Genomic DNA, 16,051 nt, shown 5'->3' with positions numbered 1-16,051 from the left:
CATTAAGCTATCTTCAGGGTTTCAGCAGGTTTTATGAAGGTAAATTTAAGACTTTACGTCAATATGTTCTCTAAATGTAAATGTCTAGGGAGAAACATGAGTTGTTTTAGCAACATTTCAGAGTTTGGAAATACAACTTCCAACAGATATTAGTTACTTTTTAATTCATCTTAGAAAAACAAAGTAGCTTGAATCGCTCTGCTCCCAACCATATGGAAATAACTGTTACTGTACCTTCTAAAAGTGAAGTTCTTCAGTATTTTTGTCTCGTTTTCCAGTACAAATATCTAAACACTCTTAAATCAAGACACATTTACTAGAGATCCAAAATACACAATTTACAAATATTGAGTTCTTCATTCTTTGTCACTGTAATAAAGTGTTACTGTTTAATGAGCTTATATGTAGGTAATGTTTATGCTTTGTTAACATATTTCTCACTTTAGATTTGGTCACGGGAAATGGAAAAAAAAACATTAATTATGTGCTTTAAACCAACCATTGTTGGACATTAATTGCATTCATATTCAGTGTTCCTTAAAATGATTACAAATGCATTAAATACACATTGTTTCCATGTTTATAGGGACTTTCCATAGAAATGATGATTTTTATACTCAGCCCCAAACTCCATGCCCCCTTGTTTTAAGCATAACCTCACTTCATTTTGTTGTTTTTCAAGACGTCATTTTGCATTTGCATCTGAAGTAAACATACCAAAGATGTTTATATGCAATATTTAATGCCATAACTATGAATTTAAGACTTTTTGCTCTTATTTAAGACCTTAATGTGTGTAAGATCGAATTAAGACCATTTCAAGACCCACAGAAACCCTGATAATGCAGCCGAATACCTTTCAGAACGGTTTTGACGTCGAGAGCCCGCCTATGATGCTTTAAAATGCACAGAAACACAGAAGACTGCTTGGCAACCAACTGAAAGTGTTTTTACAATTTAATCGTCAGCAGATGCGTCTTCTTTTCAGTAACCCTTTGATCGCATGCAATCGCTCTTCCTTTGTTTGAAGTGACATGGAAATCTTTACGTACCAAAGACAGCATTTAAACATTCCCGAGTGGATAACCTGCCGTGGAAGAACAAGAGTAAGAACACTCCCTTCATAGTGCATCCGACAGCCTCATTAAAGACACCCAAAACCAGAGTCATTTAGTGCACAAACCCAAGTCTGTGTGTGGAGTTTAAGAAAAACTTCACCAGTTTATTTCCAGCTCTGTTTCATCCAGACAGCAGGAGTCTTCGGCACATGTGCTGGAACTTGGATAATGAATAAACATCACAAAGAAGAAAAGACGGTAATGAGAGATGCATACATTTTTATTGTACAAATTACAAAAATTGCGTACAAGATCTCCCCTTAAGCTCTTCATAATGGTTTCTGTTGCCGGGTAGAGATGGAAAAGGCAGTGGCTCGTCTCTCTCTAGCTGTTGTGTCCCTGCAGTGCCTCCGCCATGAACAGCTTCCCAAGGTTCTGCGAGGTGAACTCCTTAATGTTCTGACAGTAGTTGTTGATTTGTCCTTGTGAAAAAGCAGAAGGAAATGAATAAATTATATACAAGACTGGGCGATATTGATTATTCAGATACTGCACTGATATTAGCAGCAACGGTCAACAAAACTACAAAACAAGTTTGAAGCTGTGGTTCTCCATCCGCATCCCGAGGGAACTGAGCATTACACATTCTGACCGATGAGAATGACTTGTAACGGTATCGTCTGGAAGGGACTGAAAATTGTAAACAAACCAACCTATTTTTATGCGCATTTTGGGATTTTGCATTTAAAAACTGCATTAAAATATGCATAAATTCTAAAAATGCACATTTAAAAAAAAAAAAACATGCTCAATTGAGGCGGATAAATGTTTTATCCGATAAGACATGAGCATAAACTGCCATTGAAACATTTACTGAATAAATCCCTCAAAAAACTTTGGCTCAGCAGAGGCTGTGATTGGATAACTGGACTAACGAGTGGACCAATCGCATTGCAGCATCTCCAATGTTGGTTTGAGTCAAAGTCTGTCATCAGAATGATGTGGTTTAATCATTCAGAAGCGTCTCACATGATTGTGTTCCCAAACACCAGCATCACATGACAGCGTTTATTGTGTTTCAACTCATTTATGATGGAGGGAAAAAGAGCCCGATTGAAGCAACTTACATTTTTATTACTGATATTTTACGCCAATTTCCCAGGAAGTGACAATTTTGTTCTCTTGAACACATGGGATGGAAACGCTGCTTTATTCGCAAACGTTTATGCGATATTTCAATTTTGCATTCAAGTTAAATTCGCAACTTTGGATGGAAACAGCTGTTGTTTTGCATAATATGTCACTGTCATGATGGAGTTATTATAGAGATTCATAGCTGTATACAGGCTATCTGCAGGTATCAGAACTTCCAATTTAATACCTTATTACCTTAATTACCTTTCCAAAAAAATGAAGACCTTCACATCACTTCCATTGGGTTCGATGCGAACAAACAAAATTTTCAACGAGTGAAAATGAAATCTAAATCTTTCCTGTCATGTCAGTTTGGTTGCATTAATATTTAAGACATTTAATGCTAATTAAGGCCTTATTTTTACATTAAAGAATTTAAGACATTTTGACACTTTTTAAGGATCCGCAGATCCCTGTGTATAGTTTCCAGATCATTGGGTTTAAAAACAAATACTATAAATATAATGGTTACATTCATGATCAATACTTTCCTCAAAAAAAAAAAAAAAAAAATTAATATATATATATATATATATATATATATATATATATATATATATATATATATATATATATATATATATAGATAGAGATATATATATATATATATATATATATATATATATATATATATATATATATATATATATATATATATATATATAGATATATATATATAGATATAGATATAGATATAGAAAGAAATTACTGGCTCAACTTGGACAGCTAAATAAAAAAAAAAAAATTAATTAAATAAGATTAATCATGTTAATGGCAACTATTGACCACCTCAGCCCTTAATCATCCTCTTCAGAGATGATGGTTGTCTGATACAAGAGGGCAAACCTAACTGCGACTCCATCAGGATAAGAACAGTGTGAAGATTTAAGACCTGCAGTTATTCCCATTCCCATTTAAACTGATCCGTTTATTGCTGAATTGATCAATTCATGGATCAATTCTTCTAGACAGAGTACTATAAATTCCCAATACCCTGCAGAATGTGCTGGAAGAAAAAAGCAGTTTAACTGAGGGAGAAGAGCGGGCGTTGAGCCCCGGGTACCTGCGATGAGGAGCGTGTCCATGCGAGGAGGCGCCTGCGGAGGTTTGAACATCTTACTGATGTCTTCTTCCGGTAACGGCGGCTCTCCGCGACTCTGCCGCTGGGCGTTTTCCTGCTGCCTCCTTTGGAGATACTAGAGGATGCAGAAAACAAGAGAAAATGAGCTGTATCAACTGTAGAAACAAGAAACTTTCCATGGAGGAACTTGGAGCGACCTGAGCAGCGTCAGCAAGACAAAAGGTTTTCAAAAGGGTGAAATGGAAATAGAATTTGAATGGAATGATGGAAAGAGAGATTCCAATTCCCGACAACACCGCTGGAATAAAGTACCACGAGTTCAGGGTGTCAGTCAGACGTCTGCTGGAATACAGATGCATTTCTGTGGATCAACACGGGTGTCAGAAGAGATGGAGGGATATTCAGAGATTCCACACTATTCCAATGACTTCTCCAGATGATTGAGATTATTACTTTCATTACATTAATACAGACCAAAGAAAACTTATAGAATGTTGCTCATCCAATCAGAATTTAGAGTGACTTATAAAAAAGCAAAACAAATAAAAAGAGGGGATTAAATCAAGTATAAAGAGGTATAAATAAATTATATTTATATTAATTTATTACATTTATTAAAATTTAAGGTTATCCACACAGGAGGCATAAATAAATAAATATAAATAAATAGGAGAACTAAAGAACAAAAAAGAAACCTGAGAAATAAAGAGAAAAGAACAAATAAAACCGAAAACTACAAAATATAAAAACAGAAATAAAAATAAAAAAAGAATAGAAAAACTAAATAAAACAAAGGAGATAAATAAAAAGGATAAATAAATACAGAAATAAATCACCGGAGGGAAGGAAGGAAGGAACAAAGGAAACGAAGGAAGGAAGAAAGGGCGTAAGGGAGGGAATGGAAGGAAGGGAAAGGAAACTAAGGAAGAAAGGAAAGAAAAGGAAGAAAGGAAGGAAGGAAGGAAGAAAGGGGAAAGGAAACGAAGGACGTAGGAAGGGAAAGAAAGGAAGGAAAGGAATAAAGGAAGGAAATGAAAGGAAGGAAATGGAAGGGAGGGAGGGAGGAAATGAAAGCAAACAAAAGGAAACGAAGGAAGGAAAAGGAAGGAAACGAAGGAAGGAAGGGGAAGAAAGGAAGGAAGGGAAATAAATAAAGGAAGAGAAAGGAAAGGAAAGGAAAGGAAAGGAAAGGAAAGGAAAGGGAGGAAGAAAGCAGCAGCTTTGTGTTTATTCATAATTCTGCATTACAGACACTAAAGGAGTTGTGTGATTCTGTCCACGGTTAAGGCGACACTAGTGTACACTATCCAGTGCTGTCTTTACTTCAACAGAACCTTCATTCAGGTTGATGCAGCGAACAGCACAGCTTGTCCTTTACTGCCCTAGTTTTGTCAAGCTCGGCCATCCGGCATTTTTTAAGGTGTAGTAGATCAAATTTGTACATGGTATATTCATGGAGAAAAAAGATGAGGAATTCCTATCCTATTTGAGCTGGTGCGACTTATGTCACCGCTGAGGATACCGGCCATTTTTGTTGAAATTAGGCATATGATTTAGGAATGCAAACTGCCAACACAGCGGCAATTCTCTTTGATATTAAATGGTGATTGATGCGGGTCATTTGGTTTATATGGTTCACCCGGGGCCCGGCGCGAGCGCGGCTGTGTGGAGGCGGAGACGGGAAGGATATGATCGATGACAACAGTAATTACGGCAGATTTCAGCGTGGTTGATGTAGGAGCCGTTGAGATGACCTGCTCGTGACCAAGTCGCTGGGGTCTGGCCTCGATTACGCCGCCATTTGAGGGCACCCTTTAAATTTCTTTGAAAGGCTCAACCATCCTGTCAAACAGGAAGTGCTAATGGTGTAATAAACACTGAAGTCTCACTGGACAAACGTCTCCATGATTGCAGAGTGTGTTCAGTTCTGGAAGAAAGCGATGTTTTTCAAAGTGCCAATGAGGCGAGAGCAACAGGCGAAGGGCGTGGAGGAACATTTCACCCCAAAATACAAATCATCAACACGCCATCAGTCATTTAAAAACCACATGAATTCATGGAATCCAAAATGAGAAGTTTAGCCTCAGGTGCTCTCGTCTACATGGAGTGCAACAGTCGAGCTCCGGAAGTAAAAGCGCAATTCATTTTCTCCATAGGACTTTTTTTTTTTTTTTTAACAATTACTTCTAAACTGTTAAAGTCAGCCTTGTTGTGAGCGACGAGGTTGTTAATCGATGGCATTTGCATCTGTTGAAGCCGTCAGGCCACATTATTTCAGCTTAGTTTTAAAATAATAGTGTTTAACAGCGGAATACATGGTGAAAACTACATTACCCATGATGCTGTGCAGGAAATTCCACCAATCAGAGTTGAAATAAGCAAAATCCACTATTTAAATCGTTAGTTTTCTTCCGCTCGAGTCTATGACAGCCCATAGAACCGTATGGTAAAAAGTTATGAAAGTTTCACACAGATAGAGCACAGTCTGAAATGTTACCATAGCAAATTTGGAGTTTCTACCTCAAACCCTCTAGCGCCACCAACAGTTTTACTCATGTTTATGCTCATAACTTTTGCATTTCCTAGGAACTAAATTCTGAAAAACCTACTTTTTCGAACTCCTCCTAGCATTTGTCCAATTTGCACAAAATTTTGTATGTAGCATCTACTCACACTCCAGACAAAAAGTTATTAAAATATTTTTGATTGGCCAATCTGTTCTCGTATAGTGCGTCAAAATTTGACGGCAAGCATGCAAAAATGGATTTGTTGCTGTTATTTGGTTTATTGACACCAAACTTGGTAAATGTCATTACATGCATGACTTGGGGGTACATGCACAGTATCGTCACAGCGCCACCTACTGGTGCCAAGATAGGAAAAATGGCTATTTTTGCTTATAACCTTTGAATGCCTTGTCCTAAAATCATGAGGATGGTCTCCTTAGATTTTTCTTTGAGGCATGCCGAGTTGAACGCTATCCAATTTTCTTTGGTCGGCCATTTTGAATTTTGTCATAAAATGCTGTTTTTATTACTTTTTGTACAAAATTTGGTATGTAGCATCTACAGACACTCATGACAAATATATTAAAAGATTTTTTGACAGACCCAACCGTTGTTTTATACTGCGTCAACAAATCTGACGCCAAAATAGATATGCGGCTGTATCTTTGCAAAAGTTGTGTGTATTGACACGTAACTTGGTACATGTTATCACAGGCATGACTTAAGGGTGCATGCAGAGTTTTGTCATAGCGCCACCTACTGCTCAGAAGTTATAAACCACGATTTATGTTTTAAGTGCTTTGACTGATGTCATTTAAACAGCTTTATCCTAACCTCATGATCACAGATGTTCCTTTTCCACAAACATTTCCTTTTCTGTTCTTATTCAGCTAGACCCCATAATTGCTGCTTGCAGCTATATTTTACTTTTTTTTTTTTATATATATACATTTTCAGTTTTCATTTTAATTGAAGTTTTAGTAATTTTATATAAGACAGAAGCACATTTTTATTATATATATATATATATATATATATATATATATAGCTTTATTTTTTATTTCAGTTTTAGTACTTCAGCTTAAACGTGTTTTATTTTGGTTAGTTGTCGAGGCAACATTTCAAATTTTTAAGTATTTTAAGTACATTAAGTACCTTTGAATTCCTGATGCAAAACTATCAAATTGCTTAAAAAGTGTAAAAGTCATCCAGACTATTTCTTTAGGGTTTTCTTCTAGTTTTTAGAGCTTTCTTTCATATAGAAAACAGCGGCTCGGACATTGCGAAATGTCTCCTTTCCACAGAAGAAAGTCAAACCGGATGTGTCATTTCAGATGAAGCGTTCCTTTAAGGCCTTTTGCATTTTATCCAGACATTTCTTAGTAATTAACACAACTCTCCATTGAGCTACTCTCTCTTTAATGAACATCTGCAGGCTTCTCTGCTGAGGACCATTGCTGATCTTTTGGCTGGGAAAAGCAAGCTCACCAGGGTAGAGAACAAAAACAGAAACAGACTTTGACAAATGATCGACCACCCCAGCCGTTTCAGTCACATTCATAGCGTGACAACATCTTATCATGGAGCGACTTGAAAAATAGTTTTGGGTGTTTTCTGATTTCAAGGCTGGCCTCTCTTCAAATGATCCTGTTGTACTTGCATAAGGTCAGATATAAAACAACTCCATACAAAATTAACCCAGAGGCGTCCCGTAGTAATTCATGCTCCTCTTTCTGGTTTTCCAGGTGCTGCTCAGAACTCCTGTTTACAAAATGCCAGCAATGCAAAAGCCTGAAATGTCAAGGGCATTTTGGCCAATTTGTCAGCCCGGCGAAATGGATAAAATTATGAATCTGAAGCGAGTTACGATTGTAAATTAGATGGCCCTCCTGAACCCTAAATAACATCTATTGACCGGTTTTATCTCAGGCAGAGAGCGACATCAGCCATTTATGGTACAGGTCATTACTGGTATGCAGTATATTTTTATGTCCCCATCACAATATTAAAGTCACAATGTCATAAATGGAAATCACAATATAACAATTAAGTGAAATAAGGGAGACTTTTGAAATAAATTTCATTTGGCCAGATGTTGTTGTCATCAATTTTAAGTGTTTCTTATTTCAATAACAGTTTCATACAAAAGTTTAATGGAAATATTGTTTTATATTGATAATTGATTTATTTTGTATTATTTATGAACTATTATATTATTTATTAATATTTTGAATGAGCTCTTATGTTTCATATTTTCAGTTTTCATTTTAATTTAAATTTTAGTAACTGTGCTTTTGTCATTTATTAGTTTTTATATTTCTATTTAGCTTTAATTTTTAACTTCAGTTTTAGATTTAATAAACTTATTTCAGTTTTATATAATTTATTTACTATTATAGTATTTATTAATATTTTTTGTGCTTTTGTCATTTTTACTTGTTTTTTATATTTCTATTTAGCTTTAATTTATTTTTAGGTTTAATAATTTTAGTTCTTCAAATTAATCTTAATCGATTTCAGGTTCATATAATTTATTGACTATTATAGTATTAATATATTTTATTTAGCTTTTATTTTTTATATATTTTCAGTTTTCATTTTAATTTAAGTTTTAGTAATTTTATTATGTACTTTTGTCATTTTTACAAGGTTTTTTTATATTTTCAGTTTTAGGTTTAGTAATTTTAGTACTTATTTTAGTAAACTTATTTTATTTCAGTTAGTAGTACATGCAAAATTTCTAATTCTTTTCTTTTTTTTTTTTTTTTCTTTTTTTTTATCTATCTGTATATTTTTTCAGCTTTATTTCATGAAAATAGTTTTAACATGTTTTAGTTAACAACAACAGCAGTGATTTACGGGGTTTCCTTCATCCTCAATATCACATTCTAGCCTGTTTTATTAAAAGGCCAATTTAAATGACATCATCCTTCAGGAAGTGACATCATTTTGGAAAGGAAAACGATTATAGCCATTTACTGATGCTCGTAAATTGTAACTATTCATTATAAATAATAAAGCATCTGCGTCTGAGCTTGACCAGATCATATTTCTGAAAGTCTGTTATATGCTTTTATATGAACGTGGTTTTACAGGTACTGCATAACAAATGATGTGAACTTCAAGACTTTCCCCAATTATTCTTGCAATGGCTCTTTTCTCATGGTTGTTTTTTCTTTGAAAAGTATTGATCACATAAAGCATATTGCAAAGACTGAATGTATTAATATCAAAACCTCTGCATTTCCTTCAAGAGGACACGTGCACCCAATCCCACTCCTCCGGACCTGCGCTCTTGTTCTCAGGCATGTAATTAGATGTTTCAGCCACTCTAAACGAGAACTCGGGCTGAAACGCCACTGCAGTGACGATGCCACCGAGGAGGAAGAAAGTGTGAAGAGGTGAACGTACCTGCTGCTTCTGCTGCTGCTGTTTGCTGAGGTTGCGGCAGTACGTATTGTACTTGACGATATCTTGGCTCATGTCGTCCACGCGGTCCATCAGCAGCTGAAGGCTCTTTTCCAGGTGGTTACTATGGCAACAGATTGACAGATAGTTTAGTCAAACAAAGTTTGCGTAATATACGGCTGACTGCACATCAAAGCGTAATTGCTCCACAGCGATCTTCTACTCAATTAAAAACCCAAGATGACAGAAGCATGATGTGCCTGATAAGGACGGCTATCTGCTCTGAATTTACATGGTTCAGGGAGACGTCTAATCGTAGCATGTGCCGATTTATGAGGGAAACCTTCAGCGATCGCCTGATATATCGGCTACGCTCCAAAACCTATTAAGTGGCCTATGTAGGCAGCATATTAAAGGGCTGGGCCGACAAGTCTGTTCCAAAAACTAAGCATGCATGTTTTACCAGATACCTGCTTTCTAAAGCAGTAATTCATGCATCCTTCACTGAGAAGGCAATCCCATAATGCACGCCTCAGGTACACCACCTTGTGCCAAACTGTTAGGGGTGGGAAAAAAACAAACAAAAAAAAAAAAACAACTCACATACGAATCGCGATTCTTCTACAGATTCGCATCGATTCACAATTTAAAAAAAAAAAAAAAAAAAAAAAAAAAGTGTTACACTTCTTTATCTTTGCTGTACTACTTAGTTGAAATGTTAGAGTGTTATTAATGACAATAAGCTGTGAAAAAGGACTCATGTTTATGGCGCTGGCGCTGACGAACACACAGCCGAAGCTCAGATGCCGACTCTCAGATTCATGCGATCCCAAAATTCAGTTCTCTGTCACAGCCTTATGTGCTTGCATGGTCAAATACACGCACAATTATGTCAAAATGCACATCGTGTGGATTATTTATGCAAACACAGTCAGTTGTGTCCTAGGCGAACGTAAACAGTTAGAAAATTGAATGTGTAACAGTATATTAGATCAGTGCATTCGTTCTTAAAGGGACAGCAGATTTACACAGTAAAATACAGTTTTCCACTGAAACAGTAATATACCTTAAAAAATGCATTCTGGGTCATTTATTTGTCATTTTCAAGAAAGTAACATATATGCTACTTTCTCGAAAATGACAAATATTACCCAGAATGCATCGTTTACAATATATTACTTCTGTATATTACAATCCTTTCTGTATATTACAATGCATTCTAGGTAAGGTCATTTTCGAGAAAGTAGCCTATAGGATACCATCTCAAATGACAAATATTACCCAGAATTAGGGCTGCACAACGATTAATCGCAATTAATCTTTTGCAAAATAAAAGTCTGTTTACTTAATATATGTGTGTTCTCTGTATAATAATTATGTATATATAAATACACACACATGTATAAATTTAAGAAATATATGCATGTATAAATACATATTTATATTTTATTTTACATATATTTTATATATAAATACATTTTTTCTTAAATATATACATGTGTGTATTTATATATACATAATTATTATACACAGAACACACATATATTACGTAAACAACACAAAGTAACAAAACATTAAACTAGAATCAAATCACGCATATATAGAATCAAAATTTGATTAATCGAAAATTGACTTTTAATTGAAACGTGACCTCAAGAATTGAGGTTCTAAATAGGTGACTTACGAGGTGCAATTTTAGTTAGGATGTTGTCTATATTGGCAGTACACTTAAAAATAAAAACTCCAAAAGGTATTTTTCACAGCAATGCCATGGAACCACACTTCTTAAAAGAACCTTTTTTTTTTTCTTAGTGTGAATAACATTTTAAAAACTTTCACTATAAAGAATTTGTGTGTAATGAAAAAGGTTCCATGAATGTTCCAGGTTCCTCATGGAACCATCAACGCTAATAAAACCCTTTTAAGACAGCAAACAGCAAGGCAGCTCAGCAGGGTTTGGAACGGAGCCATTTCACCTCATACTGTAATTCCCCAAAGGTCAGGAGAATTGCTGAAATAATCAAGATCAGGCTTTCGAAGACAATGTCATTTCCATTTTTATCTGGGGATAATGTGGCTTTCCGAGAACATTCTGGAGCATTTGGGGAAAAAAAAAAAAAAAAAAAAATGGATGACATCCAGCCACAGAAAATACCTTGAAGATAGTCGCAAATTGGATTTAAAATGTTTAAATGACAGCACTAAAAGTTAAGATCTAGTTCAAATAAACCTATGCATGTTCAGACACTAGAATGGTCAAATAAAATTAATCTGATTGTTTAATCACCCTGTCATCCCAAACCTTTCTTTGACTCACTTTACCTTCTTCAAAATAAATGACGACGAATGAAGACATTTTCCAAAAATATGTAAAAGCACCATAAAAATCCGAAGCGTGAGCTGTTGAAGCTCCGCCCTCTTCTGGAAAGGGGGCGGGGAGTAGCAGCTCATTTGCATTTAAAGGGACACACACAAAAATGGCGTGTTTTTGCTCACACCCAAATAGGGACAAATTTAACAAGCTATTATTAAATGATCTGTGGGGTATTTTGAGCTGAAACTTCACAGACACATTCTGGGGACACCAGAGACTTATATTACATCTTGTGTAAAGGGGCTTGATAAAAACCCTTTATACCAAAAAGGAGAAACATCTTAAATGATTGTTTTTTTCTAGTGATAAAGTATGTTTATGAGCTGACAGAACCCTTTAAGGTTCTATATAGGAGCCGTTCCTTCTAAGAGTGTGTCGTATGGCTTCAGAATCTAGAAATGAAGCACTTTTGCACCCTTTAGCCCACATTCATTGTAATTGCATTGGGAAAAAAAAGTGACCAGCACTGCCTTCTTGAAAAGAATAGCTTTGGAAAGACATGATGGGCAAGCAAATGAAGACAATTTTCATTCCTTTAACATTCAACATTACATGCTTTCAAGTCTCTGTGTTTTTGGAGTGACACATCTGCTCTATAGACCTATTGGTATTTGCCAAGAAAGGAAAGGGCATCTCTGTACACAGGAAGACCGAAATTACACGCTGAATACATTATCATTATCTGCGTGCTGATGGGAAGACTGAATGATTTCACCAGCAGGGCCTATTAAACACACCAACTCCTGGGATGTTCTGAATTACAAATGAAAGACTTACTCAAAATGGCAAAGATTGTGCCGACTCATAAAGCATTAACTATAAAAGACCAAAACACCTGCTCACATCCCAACTATTTAGTCTATCAATTAGTCTGATTCAGAAGAGGGTCCTGAACATCTGTGGCTGCTGGGGAGTAAAACAGTCAGAAAAATTACATTTTTACTTCATATGTTCATTAAAGAGGACGCACTGTGGGGGAAAAAAAAAAAAAAAAAGGATATTTCTTGCTATTTTGAAATAAGAGATCAATGTACTATGTAGATCAGAGATGGGTGATATAGCTAAATAAAAAACTTGATATTTTCCACCCTTTTGATGAAACTAAATATATCTCAGGATTTATCTTTATGCTCTGAAATGGTTCATTTTCAATCAGAGGAACCATCGTTTTCAGTCACTGCAGCCTCAATATGTCTAATATACAAACTAAAGGTCTAGTTTAAAAATAGTCAAGGCTTTCCACACCATTTTTCAATCCTTACACTACCGTTCAAAAGTTTGAGAGTTTTAAAATGTTTTGAAAAAGCACATTAAAAATTGAAATATTATTACAATTTAAATAACTGTTTTCTATGTGAATATACAGTAAAGTGTAATTTATTCCTGTGATCAAAGCTGAATTTTCAGCATCATTACTCCAGTCTTCAGTGTCACATGATCCTTCAGAAATCTGAATATGATTTAAAGCTCAAAAACACATTCCAATGCCTGTTTAATATTCAACCACATGGCAAACAGATAATTCACATACAAAAGTCAAAAAGGAGCAAAAAGCAAAAAAGCTAAACATTTTTTTAGTTGAAAAATAATAAAAAGCTATAGAGTACATCTCTTTTATAGACTCTATATTCATTCCTCTAAATTCAACACATTTAACATGCTGTCCTTGAAGCTCATATTAGTAAAAGAAAAAGAAAAAAAATTATTCTGAATGTAATGAGGCTCATTTCTGGGAACTGCTCTCCTGGAAACGGACTCGACTCAATCTGTAATAAAATTCAGTGGAATCTAACTGGATTAGCCAAATTAATTTAGAAGAGAGGACTATTTGCAGGAGAATAAAACGTCCAGCTCCGGCTAGCAGCATTACTGATGGACCCCAGAAAACGTAATTTTAGATCAGTGGCTCTCATCTGGTGGGCCGTAGGTCTGTTATCAGGAATAACGAACGATGTTAAATGCAAATAGCCATTTAATTGTGCAAAAAAAAAAATAGGCTTTTAGGACCTTTTAAAAGGGACCTATTATGCCCCTCTCACAAGATGTAATATATCTCTCTGGTGTCCCCAGAATGTGAAGTTTCAGCTCAAAATCCCCCACAGATCATTTATTATAGCTTGTTAAATTTGCCCCTATTTGGGTGTGAGCAAAAACACGCCGTTTTTGTGTGTGTCCCTTTAAATGCAAATGAGCTGCTGCTCCCGCCCCCTTTCCAGAAGAGGGCGGAGCTTTAACAGCTCGCGCTTCGATCGCTCAACAACAAAGCTGGAGAATCTCACGCAGACAAAATGAGGATTGTCAGTAACGGTGTTCAGCCTTACATTGTTCAAACCGGAGTCGACACTGATGGAGAGACTCAGGAAGAAGTTACAACTTTTAGACGTTTCTGAATGGTTAGTGGATAAATTTATGTAGTTGCTGTGGAGTTGATTCAACTCATCGACTAGCATGTGCCGTCATGTTAATCTTTTGTGCAAATCCAGCGTTGAATTGACCCTCGTTTGTGAAGCAGTCCGGTGTAAAATGACAGCATGGCAGTACGTAGTAGTTAAAGACGATATAAAGTGGGACCCAATATTAAATATAAACACAGCTTTAGATTATAATGGGGGATGATATACTAGATTTGAAGGATGCATGCTTGTGTTTGTATTTGTCTAAAAGCATCAAAAATGCTGGAATAAAATCACTGCTTTGCATTTGCAGCATTTTTCTGCTTCCAGAAGGCTGGTTTTGTACTACTTCAGGCCAGGGAACACAACACGCAAGCCCTATTTCGAGTGTCGAGATTAAACTGTGCCCGTCAGGGCATGTCAGCATGTATTGCATTTTCTCGGTCAACTTCCTGAGCAAAACAGACCCGTGGCAGAGAGGCTTAAAAGACACGAACTGACCAGATGAATCAGCAAACGACAAATGTTTTCCCCAAAATTCGCAAAGGGGTCGGGGGGATTCTGACCTGCTTGACAGATTGAGCAGCTCGTGCTTGTCAGCCACCGTACTCTTCTCTTGCAGCTCCCACATGAGCACGTTTATGAGATGAGAGTTCTTGATGACAATGGGGACTTCCTCGAACATGTGCTCGAAGCCGACGCAGGCCTTCTTCAGCCTGGGAAAACAGAGAAATTCAGTTACAAAAATGCAGTCTGTATTGATGGCAAACCAATAATAATAAAAATATACACTATAATTTGGGAGTCTATAACACAGTTGAAGTACTTTTAATTTCTTTTTAAATGCTAATGCACCTTGATGCATCACAAACACCACCAAAAGACTGAATACTCACATGTCAATCATCTACTGAAAAGGGTTTTAAAATTAGAAATCTGGGAATATACAGAGAAGCACGTGTGGCAGCATGCATGAATACAGACAGAGACCCTCCCTCAATTCAATCAATGCAATTCAATGAAACGCACGTTATTACCAGGTATAAACGTTGATCTGTCTTTTAGATGAGCGCTTGTGTCAGGGCACTACGGGCGTCTCATTTTGAGAGCAGTTAGAGGGTCACTGGACCCACTGGCCCGACCACAATCCATCATTTGAACGAGTCGTATGTTCTGCGATTTGAGCTGAATTGCAGAAAATTATGGAGGAGCAAGAGAATGTTTGAGGAATATCAATATAGCGCCGCCTCACAAACCCGGAGCGCAGATTTCAGATTGATATTCCGTATGAACCTGACAAGCGATCTGTATGCATCATTCACGATGACCCACCCGGCTACGTTCACTACACAAATAGAGGCTTATTTTCATAATCAATAGCATTGCTCTCCTTAACTAGATGAATATTCAAGCAGCGCCGCCGAATGACGAGTGTCAACCCGGGGGCGCTGGCAGATGACAAGGTCAGAACAGGCCACGGAATATGTTTGATGTCAACATGAAACACAGCGCTTAACCCATTTTAAATCTGTAATATGACACGTTTCTGAGTGAAATCAGACATTTTATGAGACGTCAGCTGAAAAAAGGACTGTACAATACATTTTTTTTTTTTAAATCAAGAGCATACAGAAAAACATACAATTATATAAATATTAATTAATAAATTAATCCAATTGCATACATAAAATGTATAATATAATATCTATTTAATCTCTCTCATATAATAGAATAATTCAAAGAGATGCTCCAACAATATTTATTTATATATATTTATTTTAGCATGAAAATATAAAAATAAACATTTAATAATTAAATCAAATTGCATTTTTTTAGATTTGCACTCATTTTATTTTATATATATAAGTATAAAACAAAATGTATAATATAATAACTAAATTTGATAAATAACTAAAAAAGTGTGTTATATATATATATATATATATGTATGTATGTATGTATGCATGTATGTAAATGTATAAATATATAATTATGGAATTTTTTGGATTATTAGTAGCAGTAGTATTTTTAAAAAA

At 35.7% G+C, this 16,051-nt stretch overlaps 1 protein-coding gene across 1 annotated transcript in view; it reads right to left on the bottom strand.

The window, feature by feature from the left end:
* Positions 1-1,319: 1,319 nt before the first annotated feature.
* The window catches only part of LOC127497331 (eukaryotic translation initiation factor 3 subunit H-A), a 60,153-nt gene continuing 45,421 nt past the window's right edge, over positions 1,320-16,051 (bottom strand). The window contains exons 5-8 of the mRNA XM_051865745.1: positions 14,582-14,731; positions 9,252-9,372; positions 3,316-3,448; positions 1,320-1,540 (exon numbers count right to left, since the gene is read on the bottom strand). Of these exons, the coding sequence (XP_051721705.1) occupies positions 1,443-1,540; positions 3,316-3,448; positions 9,252-9,372; positions 14,582-14,731 (502 nt within the window). The 3' untranslated portion in view covers positions 1,320-1,442. The remainder of the gene's footprint in view (positions 1,541-3,315; positions 3,449-9,251; positions 9,373-14,581; positions 14,732-16,051) is intronic.

This window comes from Ctenopharyngodon idella, chromosome 16 (genome assembly GCF_019924925.1).
Source record: "Ctenopharyngodon idella isolate HZGC_01 chromosome 16, HZGC01, whole genome shotgun sequence".
Taxonomy (NCBI): Eukaryota; Metazoa; Chordata; class Actinopteri; order Cypriniformes; family Xenocyprididae; genus Ctenopharyngodon; species Ctenopharyngodon idella.
This window is presented reverse-complemented; position numbering and strand designations above follow the sequence as displayed.